The 22,551-nt window shown below is 46.9% G+C and overlaps 6 protein-coding genes across 6 annotated transcripts; 2 read left to right on the forward strand and 4 right to left on the reverse strand.

The window, feature by feature from the left end:
• Positions 1–866: 866 nt before the first annotated feature.
• LOC6527552 (protein son of sevenless) lies at positions 867–6,785 on the reverse strand. The gene is made up of 7 exons (XM_015198226.3): positions 5,345–6,785; positions 4,934–5,291; positions 3,937–4,859; positions 3,026–3,874; positions 2,084–2,965; positions 1,399–2,011; positions 867–1,340 (listed from the first exon to the last, which is right to left on the reverse strand). Exons 1-7 carry the CDS (start codon positions 6,425–6,427, stop codon positions 1,297–1,299), a joined length of 4,752 nt encoding a protein of 1,583 aa, XP_015053712.1. The 5' UTR covers positions 6,428–6,785; the 3' UTR covers positions 867–1,296.
• A 242-nt stretch (positions 6,786–7,027) lies between these two features.
• Positions 7,028–8,859, reverse strand: LOC26535843 (trypsin-1). The gene is made up of 3 exons (XM_015199184.2): positions 8,233–8,859; positions 7,837–8,059; positions 7,028–7,775 (listed from the first exon to the last, which is right to left on the reverse strand). The coding sequence occupies exons 1-3, from the start codon at positions 8,432–8,434 to the stop codon at positions 7,223–7,225; spliced, it is 978 nt and encodes a 325-aa protein (XP_015054670.1). The 5' UTR covers positions 8,435–8,859; the 3' UTR covers positions 7,028–7,222.
• A 1,330-nt stretch (positions 8,860–10,189) lies between these two features.
• LOC6527551 lies at positions 10,190–10,839 on the forward strand. The gene has a single exon (XM_002088605.3). The coding sequence runs from the start codon at positions 10,296–10,298 to the stop codon at positions 10,806–10,808; it is 513 nt and encodes a 170-aa protein (XP_002088641.1). The 5' UTR covers positions 10,190–10,295; the 3' UTR covers positions 10,809–10,839.
• Positions 10,840–10,843: 4 nt separating this feature from the next.
• On the reverse strand, positions 10,844–11,976 carry LOC6527550 (STING ER exit protein). The gene is made up of 4 exons (XM_002088604.4): positions 11,760–11,976; positions 11,539–11,699; positions 11,173–11,478; positions 10,844–11,050 (listed from the first exon to the last, which is right to left on the reverse strand). Exons 1-4 carry the CDS (start codon positions 11,878–11,880, stop codon positions 10,895–10,897), a joined length of 744 nt encoding a protein of 247 aa, XP_002088640.1. The 5' UTR covers positions 11,881–11,976; the 3' UTR covers positions 10,844–10,894.
• A 93-nt stretch (positions 11,977–12,069) lies between these two features.
• LOC6527549 (tRNA-specific adenosine deaminase 1) lies at positions 12,070–13,352 on the forward strand. The gene is made up of 2 exons (XM_002088603.4): positions 12,070–12,944; positions 13,006–13,352. Exons 1-2 carry the CDS (start codon positions 12,073–12,075, stop codon positions 13,316–13,318), a joined length of 1,185 nt encoding a protein of 394 aa, XP_002088639.1. The 5' UTR covers positions 12,070–12,072; the 3' UTR covers positions 13,319–13,352.
• A 241-nt stretch (positions 13,353–13,593) lies between these two features.
• LOC6527548 (carbonic anhydrase) lies at positions 13,594–20,021 on the reverse strand. Its single transcript, XM_002088602.3, has 3 exons — positions 19,716–20,021; positions 14,690–14,848; positions 13,594–14,567 (listed from the first exon to the last, which is right to left on the reverse strand). Exons 1-3 carry the CDS (start codon positions 19,747–19,749, stop codon positions 13,948–13,950), a joined length of 813 nt encoding a protein of 270 aa, XP_002088638.1. The 5' UTR covers positions 19,750–20,021; the 3' UTR covers positions 13,594–13,947.
• Positions 20,022–22,551: the final 2,530 nt, after the last annotated feature.

Raw genomic sequence — 22,551 nt, forward strand, 5'->3', positions numbered from 1 at the left:
TTCCCCGAGTGTCTGCGATGATAGATGGATGTTCATAGATGTTCATAGGACACAATTGGACACGAAAGATATGTCACGACACGATATACATATGTCTTCCCAGCATTATACACCAACCAACTGCAGCAGTGACGTTCCCGAATTCGGTTTATTCACCTGGGCAACGGAATCGCCACGCGCGTTGTGCTTGATTGGTACTTCACCGAGGATCCAAATCGGTTCGCAACCGTGTGACACATCGTTTTGGGCCGCAAGTGGGGGATTTAATGGGATGCACACATAACTTCGTCGATAACTTGGGATGATAAGGGGCTGGACACGATTGTGAAAATACGAATATACGAAAACACGAAAATAATTCAAATACAACAACCGGTTCGGTTCCAGCGGCGAGCAGCCCAAAATTTCAGGAAGCATTTGCTCAACGATCATGACGTTAGAAAAGCGAAAGTCAAACCGCGTCGTTTCCAATACCTGTGTGTGTGTGTGTGTGTGTGTGTGTGTGTGTTGTGTGTGTCCAATTTAATTGCACCTAATGCAGTGAGACAACAATCGCTCTAGTTTTTCCTACCTACCGAAACTAATTAGCAATACACAATGTTTATAATGGCTGAGACTATGCTGGACACTGCGAGAATGCCAGGTGTAGCAGATGTCGGATGTCAGTTCACGGCGACTTCCTCAAGGCCCTTGGGCCTATAAAGAATAGCTTGGATCTCTGAACATGTGAAGTGATCTTAAAAAAACGTCTGCATTCGAAAAGCCTTGACAATCGATTCTATTTGCCTTGGCTGTGGCTGTGGATACCAGTACTTAGCTTAGTTTAGTTCAACTGGGCCAGTTTTTGGGCATCAAAAGACGTCGCCAACTGTCTAACAATAGGGTTATATTTTATTGTTTTACGTTCTACGATCAATACAATGTTCTCGATATTTACAAATATTTATAATAGTAATTATATAATAACATAATTTCTTGTTTGCATTTCTTGTTGGTTGGCTTGTGTGTCCTGCGTTCATTCGCATGTGTTCATATGCCGTGCCTATTCTGTAAATGAGAGCGTGTTCTGTTTTACCTTGTTTAATGAGTTGCAAACTATCAAATTCATCGAATCCAACTCGGGTCATCCTGTCATACATACGGCCGTATGCCAACTAGAATACATAAACTGTGCCTACGTATATATATCTCACGTTCCGTCCTCATATATATCTGCACTCAAGCAGTACTCGCAACTTTGAATCTTACGGATCATACTCGTAGTTTTTGTCCTATCACATCGCCAGGCAATTTAAATTATTCTTCGTTTGTACTTGGGTAAAGAAACATCGTACCTTTATCTGCAGATGAATAAATAGGTGAGGAAAAACGTTTTAAAGGAGCGGGAGTGCTACTCACCTGGATTGTTATAGAAGTTAGCGCTTAGACTAGGTTTTGGTGGAAGTTTGGGTGTGCCCTCGAGGCTCGTGGCAATCGGAAAGAACTCCTTCGGGGACGAGCGGGACTGCGTCGGATTCGAATGGTGCTGGTGCTGATGGTGCGGGAGATGGGTAGCATGATGGTGTTGCGAGTAGATCGCGGGATGCGCCTGTTGCTGCCGCATTCGCAGTTGGTGGGCATAGCTGCTCGACGTACTCTCCACCGGATGGCTGGGAATGTTGGGGGACATCGGCGACATGGCGGGTGTCAGCGGTGATGTGGTCGTCGAGGAGCTTGCCGCTGGCGAGATTGGTAGCGGCAGCGGTTCGTCCGTCGCCACCGCCTGCGACACGGTCACTAGTGTCGTGCTGATGGGTCCAACCGCCGACGGCTGGGTAGTTGCCGCTGCCCGCTTCTCGATCGCCGAGTTGCGGCGTATCATAATACTGCTGGTGTTGGGCAGGAGCAGACTGCTCTTGCCCACAAACTCCTTGCTCTTGCCATGGCTCTGTCGCAAGTAGCTGATGCCCGTGGAATGGTTGAGCCGTGGCGGTATCGGGGGCGGACTGAGTTCGCCATCACGCGGGGGTAACTGCAATGATTGATAAAATTAATGCTGCGATCTACCATTTGCAAGCTAAATAATATAAGTGAGGGTACTTACTGTGGGTGCGTCTGGCGCCTGTCGCTTTTGCGCCATGTCCGCACAGCTCTCAGTGCGCTCCTTGCGTCTGGGTGGCAGTGGAGGCGGCACTGCGCGGTACTCCATATTGGTGGCCATCGGAACATTGACATGCGGTGAGATGGGCACTGCCCCCGGCTGTCCCTGATGGGCGCTGTTGAAATAGAAGCCACCCGGACAGAACTCCTCCCCGGCCGATGCAGACATGCCTGTTAGGGTCACGGTGCTGGCAGTGCTATGCGTTGGGCTGTTCTGCATACGCCCATGGAATGGTGAGCGATTGCCGGTTTCGTGACGCGGACTGACCACTAGCTTGGGCAGCGGCGAGGGCGGAGCTTCCGTGTCCGATGCAAATGGATTGCTGTCCGGCAGGGACTGCGGCGGCAGGTGCTCCGGCAGCGCTGGACTGAACACATCCATTGCTGACGAACTGGCCAATGTCGAGTGGTTAGCCCAGACATGCGCGCCCGGTTTCTTGGGGAGATGTGGCGCCGGCACCGAAACCTCCCCGTTGTTCTGTTCCGCCCGAGTGTGCTGTGGCGTTCCACTCCAGCTGCTAGTATTCCGTTCGGGTATAATAACAGGGGCGAAAACGGAGAAAGCGTGCGGATTGTGCTGCGGACTTTGCTCGCCGGCGAGAGTTCCAGATCCAGCAATTGCGCCTGCTGTTGGCGCTTCCATTATGCTGGATGCGTGCAAAGATGGAGCTGCTGCAGTCGCTATTGTGGTGGCCGTTGACGATGCTGCCGCTGCCGCCGCCCCTGACGACGTGCTGTTCGACAGCTTGCTACTGCTGTTGGTCTGATTCTGCCGACGCGGCTTGATGCCCGGCGATTTGAGCGGAATGTGCGGCCACTTTCGAGGCTAGAAGGGAGAATATGAAATTAGTTATATGACTTGTGAATGTGGAAGCATAATACTTACGAATTTCGGCACCGTCTTGCAACCCCTGGGCTCAATGCGTAGGCTTTCGTTATAGAGATAGTCAGACATCTGTTTGTCGGACAGTCCGTTGAACGGATCTAGTTGCTCGAAGAACTGTCGTATTGTGGACTCCTCGTTGAGACAGTATGGCTGGTTCTGGTACTGTTGAATTTCGCCAATAATCTCGGCCACTTTCCGTCGTTTTGAAAAGTTAATTAGCTCTGTGTTGGCTAGCAGGTCGGGGTTTCCCTCCTCCAAGTGGAGTATGTTGGTCAAGTAGCGACCGAAAAATGGCACACAAGGCGGATTGATGGATCGCAATCGTTCCTGATACTTCTTGAGATGATCGTCACTAAGCTCGCGGCATTCTTCCAAGAATTTTCTGTAGCGTTCGGGCAATCCCTGGAATGTCCACCGCAGTCGATAAACTGATGCCGTGCCCATTGCCGCGACAATTGAGAGGATTCCATTAAAATTGTTCAATTCCAGCATCACCATCATAACTTCAATTGCGCGTTGCATAATTGCAAGGCGTTCCTCGTAATTCTCCGCTTCGGTTATGGATTTCTCAATCCAGCGGGTCACGTTTGTGGTGTGCTTCATGATCTTCAGTAAATTAGGGCTCTTCACCTCCTTGTCCTTTTTCGTCCAGGGGGACCCGACCAACTCCGAGGGCTTTACATTCTTGTACATCTCGAATTCCAGCAGAGTTAGCTGACGGGCCAGTTCCAGTGGGTGCAGGGTGAGGAGCGTTATCTCGTCGTTGGGTACGCTAAGGTGATGCTCAATGGGCGGCGGATCGTGGCCATAGGCGTATACAATCTTCTTATTGCTTTTCTCCTGCTCGTTCTGTAAAGAATACCCAAGAAATTAACGTAGCTTCAACAATGTGTTTATAATCAGTTACTCACCTTTCTTTGAACAATCTTAAGCACGGAATCCACCCACTTGCGCATCGATTTGCCATTCACGTGCTCCAGAAAGCTAAGCAGCTTCTCCAGCAACATGGGATCCTTCTCGAAATCGTAAAAATGGTGGTCGACCCAATGGCGCAGCACGTTGAGCACTCGAAACTGCACTGGCTGCACATACTCCTTGCGATAGCGTTTCCAGTCCTCGCGATGCGAGTTCTTGTGCTCCTTGTCACCGCCAACGCCGCCGATGCCTCCCGCACCTGCTGCACCCGTGTCTTGATAGACCAAGCTGGGATCCGGTATGTTGAAGCGCTCCACTAGCAGCTGCAGCAATTGCTGCGGTGAGCAGAAGTAGCGATATGTGGTGAGGAAGGTGCGCACGAAGGTCGGGTCGGCGTAGATGTGATAGGTGAGGCGCTCGATCAGCTTGCAAAGCGTCGCTCCCTTGATCATCGGCACTCCTGCGCTTTCGCGCTCCTCCAACACGATATTGTCACCGCTGTCGGGCACCGCGAACTTGTAAATCTCCGGGCTGGGCATACGCAGTGGGTGCTTTCGCTCGATGTCTTGCAGTATGCTGTCCAAGTGCCTGTCCAGCATCGACTTGGTGATCACCATCAACAGGTCCGCCATCCAATCGTGCTTGTGTTGTGCATTCTTGGCGGTCAGCACAATTGGCGGCTGCATCCTGGGCGCCAACTCGAAGCTGTTCTTCAGGTCATCGCTGTCTGGTCGGTCGTTGATATCTACGCGTCGCATAAAATACTTCTCCTTCAGCCGGTAATCGTAGGCCGTTGCTCCTGCCGATGGTGTTTGCTTTTTGGTGTTTGCCTTGCATAGCACCATCAGCCCATCGAAGAGAAACACCTTGCGCTCGCTCCAGATTCGTTTTCCTGATCCAAGCTTGCTTAGCGAATCCTCTGTAAGTTTAAAATAGCATTGCCATTGAAGGATAACTGTTTGATATTTGACAGCTCTCGTCGCCGACACTCACCGCGAATAAATTCATTGCAATTTTGGCCCACGTCCTTGTCCTCCCAGTGCTCGACCTTCATTTGGAGCTCCCGCGTCCGCTCGATGGCCAGCTGGCGGCGCACTCGGCCGCTGACGGGAACTTGTCGCTCCTTGGACAGGCTGGCCATAACCTTCTCGAGATCGCAGTGGAGTGGATGCAGCAGGCCCTGGACCTGTTCGAAGCTCTCGATGTCGTCCTGCGACGAGCTGAGATCCTTGAGGTGCTTGATGTAGTCAAAGTACACGAAGGCATGGCAAATGGGCACCAGAAGCAGCTTGGGCAAATAGTACTTGACAGCATCGCGAAAGCCATGGCCGGCTGTGGTCAGGGATGAGGCCTAAAAGCAGCGATTTGAGTACAATATTTCGCAAGAATAGTATCAGTACTTACCCCTGGTTTGGACAGGAGATTGTTGAGTGCATCCCGTGAGGCCTGCGAGGTCACATCGTAGGCGTACTTCTTGTACACGTCGAACTCCTCGGCCTCGGCCAGTTCCTCAAAGCAGCTGCCCACACAGGGGGCACTCTGCTCCTGGGACATCTCAATGACGTCCTCCAGGGAGCCGAGCAGAGTCACCGTCACTTCGTAAATGTCCATTATGTTGGAGAATATCGGTTCTAGCTCCCGGGGATCGGACACGATCTTCACCAACTCCTCGCGAAAGACGCGTATGATCATGTGCAGGTCGCGCTGGTACTGCTTCTCGTCGTGGATCAGCTCCTTGACCGTCTCCTCGTAGGTGGCACTTGCTCGCTGGGCGGGCAGTGACAGGGGACTGGGCAGGATGTGGGCTTCACTCTGGTTGAGCATGTCCATTAGGACGCGATCGGCGTTCATCACCACCTCGATGTCCTCCTTGGTAATCTCGCAGTGGGCGATCTTGATCACATAGTCGCCGGCCATTTTGAGTATGTCCGCAGAGATGTACTCCAGCACGGCCACCAGGAAGGCGGACACGGAGCTGTCGATCTTGTACTGCAGCACATCCTTCTGGAGCAGCGTGTGCACCTTTTCCGTGGGCAGGACAGACTTGCGTTTCTTCGAGTTGATCACCTCCTTGGCCTCGTTGAGGGCCCACTGATCGATGGGCGCCGGAAAGGACTTGTTCACCTTCTCCTCCACATCCTGAACGGAGTGGGGCAGCGGTTTGGCGCACAGCATAGCCAGCAACCGTAGGCAGAGTTTCTCCACATACAGCAGAGCGTCCTCCTTGGCGGTGACCCGTGGATGCACCTGCTCCAGCACCTTCTTCAGCGACGGCGTAAACAAGCCCCTCCATCTCGCAGCATTCTCGCATTTGGTGAAGTCATAGCCATCGCAGTCCTGCAGCCCAGCCACGCCACCGCCACCAATGCCAACACCACCGCCTCCGCCGCCCTGGGTGCCACCTCCACCACCACCGCCTCCGGTGCCCAGACCGATCCCGCCCCCGTAGCTGATGGTGTGGGCATGGCCGCTGGGCCCCGAGAACATCCTGTGCGCCGTAGACCGCCTTCCGTGGAGCACCTTCGTTGGCCGCCTGGCCGCCGCCTCCCCGCCCCTTGTCTGCGCTGAAGCCAGCGACGAGTGGAGCGAAACCAGGAACCTAGAACCTGGAACCTGGGGCACCTGGCACAGCCGGATCACCCGGGCGAGCCTCGCATGGCAGTCACACACTCGAACGCACGCACTGGACTCGTTTCGGGGATTCTACTTGGCTCGCGCGACCGTTTCGTTTGCAATTTGCTTGGGCTTTAGCACTTGTTTTCAGAATATGTATCTTCGATATATATATATGTATAATATAATCTTCAACTCAACTCAATATTTTTCGCGGTGTGACCAGATGGCGGCACTGCCGTATTCCACCGAACGCTCGCGACCAACCCTGATACCTGCCACGGAATTCCCTAAATAATCCCGAATAAGGGCACCTTCGTGGTGAATGGCCTTTCAGAGGAAGAGGAAGCATTTTGAATTTGAAAAATTTAAATATATTATAAAATTATGAAAAATAACTTTTATTTAATATAACCATTATAAGTAGATTATTAACATATTCTAGTTTAATATGGTCAATCAAAAGTCGTGCTCTTAGAGTGATATAAATTTATTGGCGTATTTCCTAGAAAGGAGGAGGAGGTAGTAAAACAACTGTATTTGAATATAAGCAAAAAAGCTGAAGCGTTAAATTCAAAATAAAATTAAAGATGCATTGTTGATAGATGTAGTGCAGTATGCAAATGTTTCGTTCGAACGTTAACTTATTATTCAGAAAATTATGTTCAATTACTTCTTCACTTTGGAAGGCCAAACGATACTTTCAATCCACTCGACATAGAAATAAACGTTCGTGAACTTAGTACGCGGATATTGGGCATCGCATAATCCGCCATTGGATACAATGCCGATGACCTGACCCAGGCAGCCGCCCCACCTGGGATGCCACTTGGCCAATGGTCCTCCGGAATCCCCGTGACACACGTCGCTGATATTGTTGACTCCGCCGGCGCAGATGTGCATGTCACTGCTGGCCCGGGAGCAGTCCGAAATGTTGAGTACCTGCAAGTCTGCTTTGCGCAGCTCATCGGGCTGCCTTTGACTCACAGAGTCCAGGTAACCCCATCCGCTAACGGTCAGCGCCTCGTGATCCTCCACTGGAGACGTGGCCAGGCAGGCTGGCTTGATTTTCGCATTGAAAACGATGGTTTCGTTCAGCTGCAGCAGGGCAATATCATTTACTAAGCTCAATGCGTCGTAGTCCCGGTGATGGATAGCCTTGACCACCTGATAAACCTGGCTCTCGCTTTTGTTGTAGGCACCCAGCCCAACGAAGAAGTCCCTGCAAAGCAGAAAGGCGCTTTAGACTATGATATGGTGGCACTACGCCATACCAAACATACGGGTCTTCATCCACGAGTAGGATGCAATGGGCCGCAGTTAGCACGTATCTCTCGTGAATCACTGTGCCGCCGCATATCCATTCCGGCTTTTCCGTCGCGCTTCCGCGGCTCCTCTTCCCGATCACCGCCATGTACTGACGCTCATGTCGGTCGGTCCCATTGCTGTGGGAAATGAGGAGCTCCGGTGGGCAGAAGGACTGGTCGTTTGAATAATCCTGGCAGGCTTGACAGCAGGTGATTTTGAAATGAATTGGATTTTTAATGCTTACACATAAAAACCGTGTTTAAATCCAATTATATATGCCATTTTAACACATATTTTGATATTTAAATGTAGAGTTCATTTGCTTAAATGTGAATGACAAGCATTCCTTCCATTAAATGGAAGGTACCAACCTCTTCTCGACGGCGAGTCATTCGTGGGTCTTGTGGGTGGCCTGCAACAGACGGTTCCATCGGCACAGTACGGAACCTTCTTCAACTTCTTGGCATACAAGCAACGATGATACGGCAGACAGTCCCCTCCATCGCAATCAACTCCCTGCGTTGGAGCTCCAACCATCATAAGTACAATGGTCAGGATGTATGTGAGATGCATTTCGAGATTTAACTTAGTTCATCTAAAAAATGCAAGACGCGTCCGATTTCAACGCCTCTCGATCGAAAACTAACTTGAGATCAATAGGAGTTGAAAGGAGAGCATCCTCAAGTACATTGTGATCAATTAAAACAATTAAGCGTTCAAAACCAGTGCAGTGCAACATTAAAAGAACAAGCCGAAGCTTTTATACCCTCGCAGTAAATATATATTCATTACAGAAGTATCCTATGTAAACTAAACACCTGAGAGCCTTTTTTAATAAAGTGGTTCTTGAAGCTATGATTTCTTTTCTATTATTACGAGGGTCGTTTGATAAGTCCGTGACTTTTTGAATAAAATATATTTTTTTCGTCAAAGAAGCGTTTTATTTCTCAACATAATCTCCTTTTAGCTCTATACATTTAGTCCAGCGTTTTTCCAATTTTTTTATTCCTTCCAAATAATAGGTTTTCTCAAGGCCCTCAAAATAGTCGTTTGTTTCTGTGATGACCTCTTCATTTGACCCGAATCTCTTACCGCCGAGCCATTTCTTCATGTTTGGAAACAAAAAATAGTCACAGGGGGCTAAATCTGGAGAATATGCTGGATGGGGTAGCAGTTCGTAGCCCAATTTATGAAATTTTGCCATGCTGACTACACACGTGTGCACCCGTGCATTGTCCTGATGGAACAGCACTTTTTTTTTCGCCAAATGCGGTCGTTTCTGCTTCAAATCAATATCGAATCTGTCCAAAAGCTCTGAATAATATTCGCCGGTGATCGTTTTACCCTTTTCAAGGTAATCGATGTGAATGATACCTTGTGCATCCCAAAAAACTGTGGCCATGACCTTGTTGGCGGACAGACCCACCTTGGCCTTCTTTGGTGCACGTTCACCCGGAGAAACCCACTGTCTTGATTGTTCTTTGGTCTCTGGTGTGGTGTGGTGGATCCATGTTTCGTCTACGGTAACGAAACGGCGCAAAAATTCGTTTGGATTGCGGTTGAACATCGCCAAACACTCCTTTGAAATGGTCACACGGTTGCGCTTATGGTCGTGTGTGAGCAATCGCGGCACCCATCGCGCGGAAAGCTTTTTCATGTCCAAATATTCATGTAAAATGTGATGTACCCGTTCAGTTGAGATGCCTACAGCCTCAGCTACCTCACGCACTTTCATTCTCCGATCATCCAATATCATTCCATGGATTTTGTCGACGATTTCTGGCATGACGACCTCTGTTGGGCGACCTGAACGTTCGGCATCACTTGTACTGGTACGACCACAACGGAACTCAGTAAACCATTTCTTAACCATTGAAATTGATGGTGCAGAGTCCCCATAACATTTATCAAGTCTTTCCTTGGTTTCGGTGATGGATTTTTTACGCAAAAAATAATGCTTAATTAGCACACGAAATTCACTTTTTTCCATTTTCGTTAAAATTCACGAGATCGTCTGCTTTCAATGCCTATAAAACGCAAACCAAAAAACGCAGCTTTCTCAAAATTTTACAGTCAGCTGTTAATCGATAACTGCTGACAGGAGCAGTGTTGTATTTAGAGCAGGTGCGCGGCAAATACAAAAAGTCACGGACTTATCAAACGACCCTCGTATTATGATTTCTACATAAGCAATATGATAAAGTCGTCCGATCTTGATCAAATCAAAAGATAAAGTGTATATCGTCAAGAAACTGGTTTATGTTCAAAAACAAGAAAGGTAGACTATTTCCTTTTATTCTTTGATTATTTCAATAAATGTTATATATCCAAGAATTCTACCTCCATACTTGTTACCTGTGATAGCTAGATGTACATATGTAGACTTTCAGTTTGTTGTTAAATTTTCAGTGCTTAATAGTCGAGTTTTCAGGAAATGTCCGCTTATAGGTTGAGTAGTATGCGGGACACCGAATGGTATCCCACGACCTCCAACTGTTCCAGCTTACTTTTCAGCTCGGATGCCGTGGAGCAGCTGCGTGATAAGTGGACCCACTATATTTTCAGCCAGCCCAAGGCGCCCTTTGAAGTGCAGCTGGCCAAAGCCCGAGCGGATCGTGCCCTCGAGCTGGTCAGGAGCACGCAGAAGGCTGCTTTGGAAGAGGCCGCTTCGTCACCAAGGAGTAAGTGCCGTCCACTCACTGCTCTGCACAACTCACCGCGTACCACAAATCGGATGAAGATGGTTATGGAGACCCGAATGCGGCCATCCATCGTCAAGGAGTCGAAGTCGCAATACAATCTGTGCCCCAGTTGTGGACTTGTCAAGGACTCAATTCTTAATCATCAGCACGCCGAGCAGCGACTGAAGAAGCTACTGGCACAACATCCCAGTTTGCTGCCAAAACGACAGAATAGACGGTCATCAAAGTATTTGCGCATGCTATAGATGATAAATTGGAATTTGTTCAAGAATGGCAGCCATTTGTGTCGTCAATTATATTTAGTGGTGGTATATAAGGATGAACAGTGTGACTATCTTTCCAGCAGCGTGCCGCGCTGCTTCTTCTGCGGCGGAGGTGCGTCCTCCGTCTTGCCTTTGATTCCCACATCGCTCAGTTTTCCGCCTTTACGCTGCAGCTGCTTCTCGATGATCCTTGCGTTGTTCGCATAGCTGTCGGCAATCTCGCGCTGTTTAATGGACAAAATGTTTAGTTTCAAGGAGCTGTAGATATCTTCGTAAATGGGCAGTGATAATGTTTTGAATCGGATTTCCTGCACCATTTATAAGCAGCTTTAAGTGACAAACTCACCGCCTCGATTTCGTCCTCCTCCTCGTCGATAGTGGACACCGTGACCGAGCTGAACTTGCCCATGTTCTTTGTGTGCCTGGTGACCATCACCTTCTTGCCACTGGCATCCACAATGCCCGAGTCGTCTGGACCTGCGGAGGACGCAGGCTTGGCAGCCGGTGCTTTGGCACTGCCCTTGATCTCCGAACTCAGCAGCTGGGTGAGAGGACTCTCGCCCTTGTTGCGGATGAGGGCATTAAACATGACGAAGGTTACGTGGGAGTCGGGACTGTGGCGATAGTATAGTGGCAGATTGCAGCTTCGGCACTGGAGAATAATGGAAAACGTTGTACGTATACGAAAAGGGAGTGGAGGTCAGCTGCTCACCTTGTAGCGATACTGCTTCTCGATCCCATTGCCCCTGCTCTTTCGCTTGATGTAGACCATCCTCGGTGTGGGATTGTAGGTGAGTTTGTTGGCATGGTCGTTGGCGTTTATCACACGGGCGTTGTCCACCTCCCGAAGCGGCAACTGGTCCAGGGTGCAGTCTGTAAAATAGGCTACCATTACGGACTATCCTGCCAGCTGGGTGACTTTAGTAATCTTACCCAGAATCAGAGCCATCTTGTTGCACAAACAGTAGTAAATGTTTAGCGGCTTTTCCTCATTGTACTCCTCCTGGTCCTTGGTGTCGGAGCAGACGATACTGCGCGACACTACTTTGGGCATGGTTATTTGTGGCTACTGGGCTTGTAACGTTAACAAAATTTAACAAATTCCCGATTTCATGAAACACCGAAAATAAATAAATAAACAATGTGACCAAAGTCTGCAGCTAAAAGGTAAACAATGCAATTCGCCAATCGAATATAGTATTCGATTACCAAACTTATCGGTTCGCACATTGGGAATATAAACAAAATGTGTGATAACAACAAACCGACGGTTAAGGAAATAGCCGAACTTTGTTTCAAGAAATTCGAGTCGTTGCCGAAAACAGGAAAGCCCACAGCCAATCAATGGACCGTTTTGGCGGGAATCGTGGAGTTCAACCGGGAAACGGAAACATGTCAATTAGTGTCCCTCGGATGCGGAACCAAGTGCATTGGAGAATCTAAACTTTTTGGCAACGGCCTCATCCTGAATGATTCCCATGCCGAGGTGCTGGCACGTCGCGGCTTTCTGCGCTTTCTATACCAGGAGCTCAAGCAGGATAGGATCTTCCATTGGAACAGCACCCTAAGTACCTACGACTTGGATGAGCACGTGGAGTTCCACTTTCTGAGCACCCAAACGCCTTGCGGAGACGCCTGCATCCTGGAAGAAGAGCAACCAGGGGGACAGGCCAAACGCCAGCGACTGGATGAGGATTCCGATATGGTCTATACGGGTGCCAAGCTTATAAGTGACCTTAGTGATGATCCAATGCTGCAGACGCCGGGAGCTCTGCGCACGAAACCAGGACGTGGAGAGCGCACTCTGTCCATGTCGTGCAGTGATAAGATAGCCCGATGGAATGTCCTAGGCGTGCAAGGGGCTCTACTGGATACCTTCATCTCCAAACCCATCTACTTTAGCAGCTTAAACTTTTGCTGTCACGATGCGCAGCTGGAAGCTTTGGAACGAGCCATCTTCAAACGTTGGGATTGTCGATCGTTTGAGCACCCGCGATTCCAGCCTCAAAAACCACGGATACGCATCGATCCTGGCATAAGATTTGAGTTTTCACAACGTTCCGATTGGCAGCCCTCCCCCAATGGGTTGACTTGGTCCCAAGTCCCTGAAGAATTGAGGTAAGTGCTCTTAGAACTAGACACTTTCAGCACAAATAATATATATATTTTTTATACACAGGCCCTATGAAATTTCCGTGAATGGAAAGCGTCAAGGAGTTACAAAGAAAAAGATGAACACGCCTCAAGCTGCCCTGGCAATCAGCAAGTACCAGCTGTTCCTCACATTTCTTGAGTTACTTAAGCTCAATCCTAAGCTAAGCGATAAGTTTGATCAACCGCTTTCCGACCTTGAGAGTAATACATATGCATCCTGTAAGGAGTTGTCCACGGATTATCACTTTGCCTGGCGGGAAATTAAAGAGAAATACTTCCTTCAGTGGACCAAAAAACCGCACGAGTTGCTAGACTTTACTGCAATGCCAAATAAATGACACTTGATGCCAATAAAACGAGGATAAGATGTTACTTAAGTGCGTAAGCATTTACATTTTCATATTTGGCTGTAGGAGTTGAATACAATGCAGTTAGTCTCTGTCTGCACCATGAGCTCCTTCAATAAGATTGATTTGAATGTCTTTCTTTTAAAGCTTATTAGCACAGCTCCCTCCTCAAAGTCGCTAGAAATGTCTTCATTGGAGACGAGATGACATTGGATTTTAGCTTTCCTACAAAAGAACTATTCCCACTGAATTGAAAGGCAGATGGCTTATCATATGCAACATCTAAGCGTGTTATATTTAGTTTATAATACCATAATAACATTAATCTAATTGTCATTTTGCAAACGTTTAACAAACAAACAAACGAACAGGCGTACATTTACAATTAAGGTTACAGCTAGACATCCACTGATGCGAATACGGATACGGATGCACATATAGGAGGCATGCTTTGCTGGGCGTACGAACTAAAGACGAGAATTGAACAGTGGGATGTGCCTGCCGGTCCAGCTCGAGGCGTACTGATGTGATGTGTGGGTGCGAACAGCTAATCATACGACTCGAATCCGTTGACTATCCAAGGAGTGATGGCCGAATTTCCGAATTTTCGTATTTCGAAATTAGTGGCCCCCGATCTCGCGCAGCTCACGCTTGCCCAGCGGCAGCGGAGGGCGGAAGTTGTTGATCACCTTGCCGTTGAACTCGTTGCAGGGGCACTCCTCCTTCACGTCGTAGGCGTTGAGGTTGCGCATGGCGTTCAGCTGGTCGTCCGACACCTCGATGGGCGTCTTGAACACAATCCAGATGACCGACTCCGAGCACGGTGGAGTGGTCAAGGAGCCCTCGTACGTCCAGTATGTGTGCACGTCGGGCAGCAGCTGGCCGGGATCACAGCCCTGGGGCAGGGTGACGCGATCGCCCTTGTGCAGGACGAACTGCAGCAGGCTGCTCACCTTGTCCAGCTCGGCATGGTGATTGCCAGCCTGGAGGAACACGCCCAGCACGGCCAGGCCGTCAGGAGCGGCAGCCGCCTCGCCAAAGGACTTGTACTTGGTGGTGTTCCAGTGGACCAGATGCAGCTCGCCGGCATAGGACACTCCATCGACGGTGTGCTCGGATCCCTTGGAGTCCGTGCAGCCCCAGTGGCAGTGGAACTGCTCCAGCTTGAAGATCTGATCGCCCAGCGGACCTCCAGTCAGCTCGGACTCGGCGCCGTTTACGTCCACGCGCCAGCAGTAGCCTGGAATGCAACCAAAAATAGTATGGGTAAATATATCTGTAGATTAAGTGCAAATTTATACAACTATGTAAATAACACAATGCATTTCAAGCAGTGCAGTACGTGAGTTCAAAATTTCTTACCAGGATTGACCAGGCTCTTGGTGTGCTCCGGCACATACTTCCACTTGAGCGGAGCTACCTTCAGGTCGCTTCCCTTCTTGGCGCTGGAGGGTGTGATGTCCACAGGCGACTGGCGGTGTCCGGACGCTTGTGGGTAGTCCTTGGCCCAGTGGGCAGGTCCTGGAAAAGGAATATTGAATGGGGCGGGTAAGTAAAGGTGCACCAAAGTAATTAGCTATTTGCTTTCCCCGGATTTACGAACTCAACTAACTACGTGCTAATTCGTCGATAAGAAACAATAAATCAAGTAAAATCAATTCATGCAAGTACTCCTTTGGGGTTTATTAAAAGGTCATTAGGCTGGTCAAGAAATTGATTAATGCCCAGGAGGATGAAAGCTAATGAATGTGGAAGGAATTTAAGCATTCCGTTTTGATCCATTAGTTCGATAATTAATGTGGCTAATATGTATATGGAAATAGCAATGTCAACTGACCGCAATAATCATTCTTTATGACTATTTATTTTATTTTAATAGACTCTAAATTATGCTAGCTAAATCCAAAATATTTCTATTTGCTAATCATTAGAAATGTAAAAAGATGAAAGACTTTATTAAGTTCAACTAGAAGTTGGACTTTGAAGCTAATAGGAGAGAATAAAAGTGAATCGAGGATTTAATATTTGTATGGCGATTACTGAAGCATTAGGCAAGCATCTTGTTTATGGATATGTCTCCAGAGTTCATAATCTCTTGCCCAACTGGCACTCATAATATTTGCATAGACCTTTTATCTGACCAACCGGCTGAGGCAACACAAGTATTTGCTATTCCCCTGTTTGCTGCATTTTGCGCGATTTATGTATGTGCGTGTATGTGGATTCTTTTTAATTACTGGTGGGGCAAACATTGACACAGAGAACCGCGTCACGTGCCAGTAAAATCACTCTGAAGACCGCAGGCCCGAGTCATGTGATAGGATCGTTGCAGATAAACCACAAAAGTTTGGGGGGCGGGAATGGGAATGGGAAACGGAATATGTATATGATATTGTTGTTTTTCTGAATCAGAGCCAATATTGAACTCTTTGGTGTTGGTAATTGTACCCAGGAACTGGCGGTGGTTCTTATCGAACGCGAAGACAGCGGGCAAAGCCTCGTTTGTCATTTGATAGATCGCCGAGCTTAAGGTGTCAACTGCTTTGTAGCTTCGAATATTTATATCAGCGATTCCCAAAGTCCCCCATAATGCTGGTAGTAAATAGCAAAGTCAGGTGAAATGCATTTATCATTTATCAAAGCTGAAATCAAGCGCCTTATTCGCCATTTGGGTGCAAAAAGTTTGTGCATGTGACTGCCGCGAAAGACAAAGCGGTCCACATGGCGTATGAATGTCACGTATACGCCGTGTTGGGCATACAAAGAAGCAGGAGATTGGAGTTGCACGATCCTTTTGTAAGTTAGCAGCCAAGTGCGAATTTCCTGCCGCGTTTAACACATTACCTTTTATAATCAACAATCAACTTATGAAGTTATCTCAAATATATATATAGAAATACATATAATGCGGCTCATTTAAATGTCCAGGCTTATTTGCTTTGTTTACCCAACGAGTTTGCTGCCGACTTTGGCTGTAAATACTTTAAGATCAACTGGCGGCATTTCGCAGTGCCTGTGATAACAATTGGCTGACTTTATAAAGTAGAAGAAAGTAAACGAAAACAAGGAAATGCCGCACTTGTTTAAACAGAGCAAGATCGGAAATAACCGGTTGGCATTATGGGTCCCTTAAAGCTGATCAAACGAGCCTTTGTTATACTTTTTACTAACTGCAAACTTATCTGTCGCACACTCCCCAAACAATTCATCATCGTTTTACACACTTAATTTAGTCTCAATTTGGCTGACATGGAACAAAAGCGAAGCGCAATTGTGACCATTAATGCTGCGATAAAATCCGAATGATTTTTTAATTGAATTACTGCAAATGAATTACCCACATCCATATATCGCATTCGCCGGCAGAAAAACAAAAACCCGAAGCAGCCTGGGAGAACTTGTTCCGGAAACGTTTCGATCTCTATATGGAATCTATAATGATCTTTCTTCCGCAACCCATAGAAGATTTCCCTAAGTGTTGCAATTTCGAACATTTTAATACAGAAAGCAACTCGGCATAAAAACAAATATGTAAAAAGCGTATAAAAAACCGGAAAGACGAATAAAGAAATGCTCGTTACGACAGCCCAAAAAAAGCTTAAAAACACGACAAAATAAAATGTAGCAATTAGCATTTTACGAATATACAAATTTACGAGCTGAGCGATTCTAAGCGAGCCTTGCATGATAATATCATCCCAACTGGATGGAGGCATGAGTTTCTCGCGTGTTTGTGATTGTTCCGTCTTTCCTGGCGACGATCGCAAGGAAGTACCGACCAGACCAAAACTCGTTTGGGGGAAAGTGCCCCCAGCCGCACCCCGGAATTCTGAGTCACTGTCGGATGATATATATGTAATTGCTGGTCGGGGGCACTTGTCTCTGGGTTATACACCTTTTAATAGCCACTCAATTGACCGGGCTAAAAGGCAACTACCCCTGCTATATTTATCAGCCGCCGTGGCCTGAAGAAGCCTCAGAAATGGTCTCCACCCTTGGACTACCACGACATTTGGCTATCGACCATTCATCCTCCCATCCAACCCTTCAATCACCTGCTAAAAGTTTCGCCTGTAATTATTTGTTTGCATGTGCGAAATGGTGACAATAAACCGCAAATGAAATACTTCAATGGCCATAAAGTCGAGGCAACGACTAAGTACGTAACCGAAATGCATTTCGATATCGGCCTAATGAAATGTTCCTTTAGAGTGCTTAGGCACGTCTGAAAATTAATAACTTTGGAACTGTTTATTCTTGCATGTCCAGATATTCTCCAATATATGCTGAAATGCATAAAGTATCAGAATTTATTTGATAAATAAAATATCTGAAGTGGCCAGTCAGGTGATATATCTATATAGCTGGCCAAAAATAATATCAATCTGATGATTGCCTTGCGTGAGAAATCGTTTCGCAGTTCTATTTTTCTCTATTCCAAATCCCCAATAAATATTGACTATAATGAAGGGGCCTGCTTTTTATCCGGCCGATATCTGGCGTATCGAAAAATATATATACCCCAAGTGAACTTTGATGTTACTTTGGAATTAAGCACTCCCTTATTCCTTAGGTAAGTTTTATCTAACTGCAAAATCTGATAAGTCACGCGAAACAAATCAGTTTAGAACATTATAAATCCATCGATCATTGTGACTATGACACATTAATGTATTTTGTGGGTAAAAAATGGGCTTAATCATCGGTAGTGGGTAGTTGAGTTTCCCAAAAGTTAAAGCCATTAGCGAGCTGCGGTTCGATGCAGTTGAACCAGGAATAGCATTGCGAACTAAAACTGGCCATTTAATCAGACGATAGGTGGGAGCTAGGTTTCTGGACACTTGATTGATCCTCACACGTAAACACGCGAGTTGTAATCAGTGGTGTGTCCAGATGGAAGCGTGTCGTCCACCATTCAGACGGTTCTGTCAGTGCCCAGGGGTTAGACGTTAGACACAACCTGAGCGACTTGATAAGGATGGCTATATACATGTGCAATCTGAACGAAAAACACGAATATATGGCGGAGAGTTTCTCGTGTTTAATGTGGGCATTCTCGGCTCTGGAGCAGCATGGAGCAGCATGCTGATAAGGTCTCTTCTTCTGCGCTGGAAAGTTACCAGGGCGGCGTCGGAAAATCGAAATCGGAATGGGAATCAATCAGAGCAATCACAACCAGTTAAGCAAATCAATGGGAATTGTCAAAAATTGAAGTAGGTTTTGTTTTTCCCTTTCAATTCTAAATTGATATGCTGCTAACGCAGCCCATTCGATAGAAATTCTACATGCTAGTGTTGCTAGTGTTGCTAGTGTTATATGCACGCCGCCACACATAAGACACATTACGTATACGCCCAAGACATTGGAACCGAACCGGTCCGGCATGTGTCCTCAGCAGACGAAGAACATGCACTTGACTAGCCTTCAAAGCGGCGCAGAGCGAGGGGCACATGGTGCTCCGAAATAAACAGCAAAGACAAGGCGAAAAACAATCGATCGCTGGTTGGTGGTCGATTGGAGAACTTGTTTGCCAGTCGAGGCGGTTGACTCCGCCGGCGACTGGTTAGTGGGAAGCACCAGATCACGAGACCCAGCTCGTGCGAAACTCCCCGATCCATAAAAACACAAAAACATAAACCCGCTTCCCTGCATTTTAATTAATGCCCATTATTCATGAGTAACGACGAACGACCAAGTCTGTTTGCGCGATTCAGTCTATGAGGCGTGAAATCGAAGTGCAGGGCATTTTGAGTATTGTGCAATCAAAAGAGCAATCCCCTACGTTTCTATTTTCTCTGACTCTGCAATCTATAGAACCCTTTGAGATAACGCAAATCTTGGGCGACTAACGATTTCTAAGTGCTAAATTATCTGACTAATTGGCTATTTATTAAGGGTAAACTCACGCCTTGTTTTTTATTGTTTTCCCCTATTTTATTGGGTAAGGTTTCGTCTTTGGGCGGCTATATCTAGCCAATATCTTATCGCTTGATGTCTGATTCGGAAACATGACGTTCGCTGTCAGATAGATCCAGTTTGTCATAAAAACACAATGAAATTGTGTTTGAAATTCCTCAAAGATAAGGGATCTGCTTTTTAAAACAAGACACTTGCAGTTTATCGAGAATACGTGGAGATTCCGTTTATTTTGCGAGCGAAGATCTCGTTTTTGGCAACACGCATGCGCGGCGTGTGCAAATGAGTCAAAAAGTCGGAATCACCGCAGACGACTATGTCTGATTAGACGGAAGGCCAGACGGGTAAACAAACCGAAAACCGAAAACTGAAAACCGAAAACAGAAATCCAAAAGCGGGAACCTGATTCCGGAGGCTGCCGAAAGCCAAAACAAACAAACGAACAACGAAGTCGAAGCTGGAGAGAGCTTACCGTTCTCTTCGGTGTATCCCCAGTGGTGGCTCATCTTGGATTTGGGCTAGTTGGTGATATCAATCTGGTAGGATCTTGGATGGTTGGGGGATGTTGCACTCGCGGTTGGTGGCACGCGTCTGACTTTCGCTGGGGATCGCGCGGTCCGCTTTATAGGGACTCTATGGGACTCTATGTGTATATGTATATGGCAGCTGGGAGTCGAGGAGTCTCCCGAGTGGCTAAATCGTAGAATACTAGAATCGTTTTGAATCGCGGAACGTGGCGGAGCGTCGACTGTGTGCTAAGTCCGACGGTTTCAGACTGACGGACTCGGGGCAGCGCTGCCGACTTGAAAACCGGCAGCGACTGCGAAGCGGACAGCACGCACCTTGCGAGCGGCAGCAGCGGACGAGACAGTCGAGGCAGCTGAGGCAGCGAAAGAGAACCTGAGCAAACAAATGAATATCCGGAGAGCGTGAAAGTCGCTGGAGCCAGTGAACTGAACTACTGTTTAGCCCACCAAAGTGGGTGGGTGGAGCAGGGGGCGGGGTCAAGCGGTACGGACTGCGGCGTCATTAGAACAGCGCTGACAGCGCCGCTGAGTTCAATAGTTTAGTTTGGCCGCACTTGAGTACGGCACAATGGGGCGCATACGTAATGAGTTCGATTTTGTATCACTGGCTATCCGCTGTCCGCTTATATTTGCACTACCTTAGCTGCTTGACCTTGACTCCGGCGCACTCGCCGCTGGACGGGATCGATCGGTGGTCAGAAAGCGGAAATGTGTAAGGAAAGGCTCGTTGCTTGCATAACATTCATCGGTTATTGGCGGGCACGATCGATCGGTTTTAGGGGTAAAACCAACGTTTAGATAGCGGCAAATTACACGAAACTAAAAAGTGCTCGATTTCAATTGGATTTTAAATTAAAAAAGGTAGCCTACTTCATAACTATATCTATATCAGATAGCTGGAACTCGAGTTGCAGTGTAAAGATCGTTTTTACACAGGCAAGTTTCAATTACCTCAGTAACCCGTTTCATGATACATTTTACCATTTATATTAGTTGCAACTGTGCAAAGCTTATAGGAAACAGCATTTTGAATGCTAAAGAATTCGTGTTCCTAATTTATAGCCATAATTTTATATATTTAAGAACCACTTAAGCTGCATATAGTGTGTAAATTCATCAGTTTTAGAGATCTTTCCCGGCTTCGATTTCCACTGTGCATAGACATTTTGTAAATTGCTACGTTTTTTGTTCGTTTTCTGTTGTTGAACTTTTGTGCATTGTTTTTGTTGGTGCTGTGGGACTTAAGCGTGATCGCGATCGCGCGCTCGACAACGCACACAGATCTACATAGTTGTACGGCGTACAAATATCTCAATCTCAATATGTACGGCGGATCGTGGTTTGGGGGAAATGGGGATGGGCCTGGTTTGGCGCTGGTTTGGCGCTGGTGACACGCTAATCGCAGCAGTTTGGAGGGGAACTGGAACTGGAACTGCTCTCTCTCTCTGTATGTGCCTCTGCACATGACTTGGTTGGTGGGGAAGGTGGGGTCGGAGCTGGTCGTGGGGGCAAAGGGATCCATAATTTCCATCAACGCGCTGCTCATGTTATTCCATTAGTCCATTAGGCACAGTCACCGCGTAGCACGAAGCCACTTCAGCGAGTTAAGCACACAAAATTTGTCACTAATTTCAATTCTGTGCCGCTTTTGTTTTGCACTGCATAATAGGTTAAATTGGTTGCACAATCCAACACTATCATGTCTTTCGGTTCTTCGGTAAACTTTGGTATCTATCTGCTTAGCACCCATGGGTCAACACTGCGTATGCGCAATTAATTCGGCGCGTGTGAATTCTTCGTGTGTGTTTGCACTTGGCTCAAATCTTATCGTCGAACTTGTTTTCTAATTAGCCATGCATTATTATTTGCGCTTTACAGCGTTCTGCTGGATATCATCTCATCGACCCCATCTCACGTGCAGTTTCTGGTCGTCCGCTTCCGCCTTTTGCCATTTCGCTCGGTGAAATGCCAGCAAAATGGAAATGGAAATGAAAATGGGAATGTATCTGGCTGGAATTTGATTTAAGCTCCCGCTCTGACAGCCCACTTCAAGGTCGAGTAATTATTGTCAGTGGCAATTAACTGAACCCATGTGACGCGCCATTTTTTGGCTCGGAAAGGGCAGCACTCAGATCGTTCTAATTGAGTTGGGAAAGGACCAGATCATAAGCAAATTAGTTTGCACCAACCTTAATTGCAATTCAATTAATGAATTTTAGCAATTAAGTTTTTTAGCAATATACGAGTGATTGCATTTTTCGCCGTCTTCATAAACATTTATGATATATTTGGTTGTCATATACCCACTTTTGACTCTAATAATATTTGGTACTCATAAAACTGAGAGCTGTTACGTTTTCAAGCAGACCAGCCCAGTTTCAAATAATATTTTCTTTTTTCACCTCTTCAGATTATTTATTGCACACCTAAAACTCAAGTCTTAACATTAAGACGTAAGACATGAGAGTACTACAAAAGGTAAAAAAAAAGTAAACATGAAGTAGGAAAACAAGAGTAACAGCAGTAGTTTTAAGAAGGAAATATTTACTTAAAAGTCGAGAGATTTGTTTTGGGATATTTTAGATAACACTAATCTCAGGAAGTTAACGTATTCAGCCTGACTAATTAAGTGCTATTCAAAAACTTGCAGACAGTTCAACCAACTTTTCAAGGCGAATGCGACAAGTCATGAACTTTCTCAGTGACACCAAACAGAAATAGCCGCGCTTTTGTTAGCTAATCATCTGTTCCGATAAAAACCTTAAGAAATTACCCGATTCA

Source organism: Drosophila yakuba, chromosome 2L (genome assembly GCF_016746365.2).
Source record: "Drosophila yakuba strain Tai18E2 chromosome 2L, Prin_Dyak_Tai18E2_2.1, whole genome shotgun sequence".
NCBI lineage: Eukaryota > Metazoa > Arthropoda > Insecta > Diptera > Drosophilidae > Drosophila > Drosophila yakuba.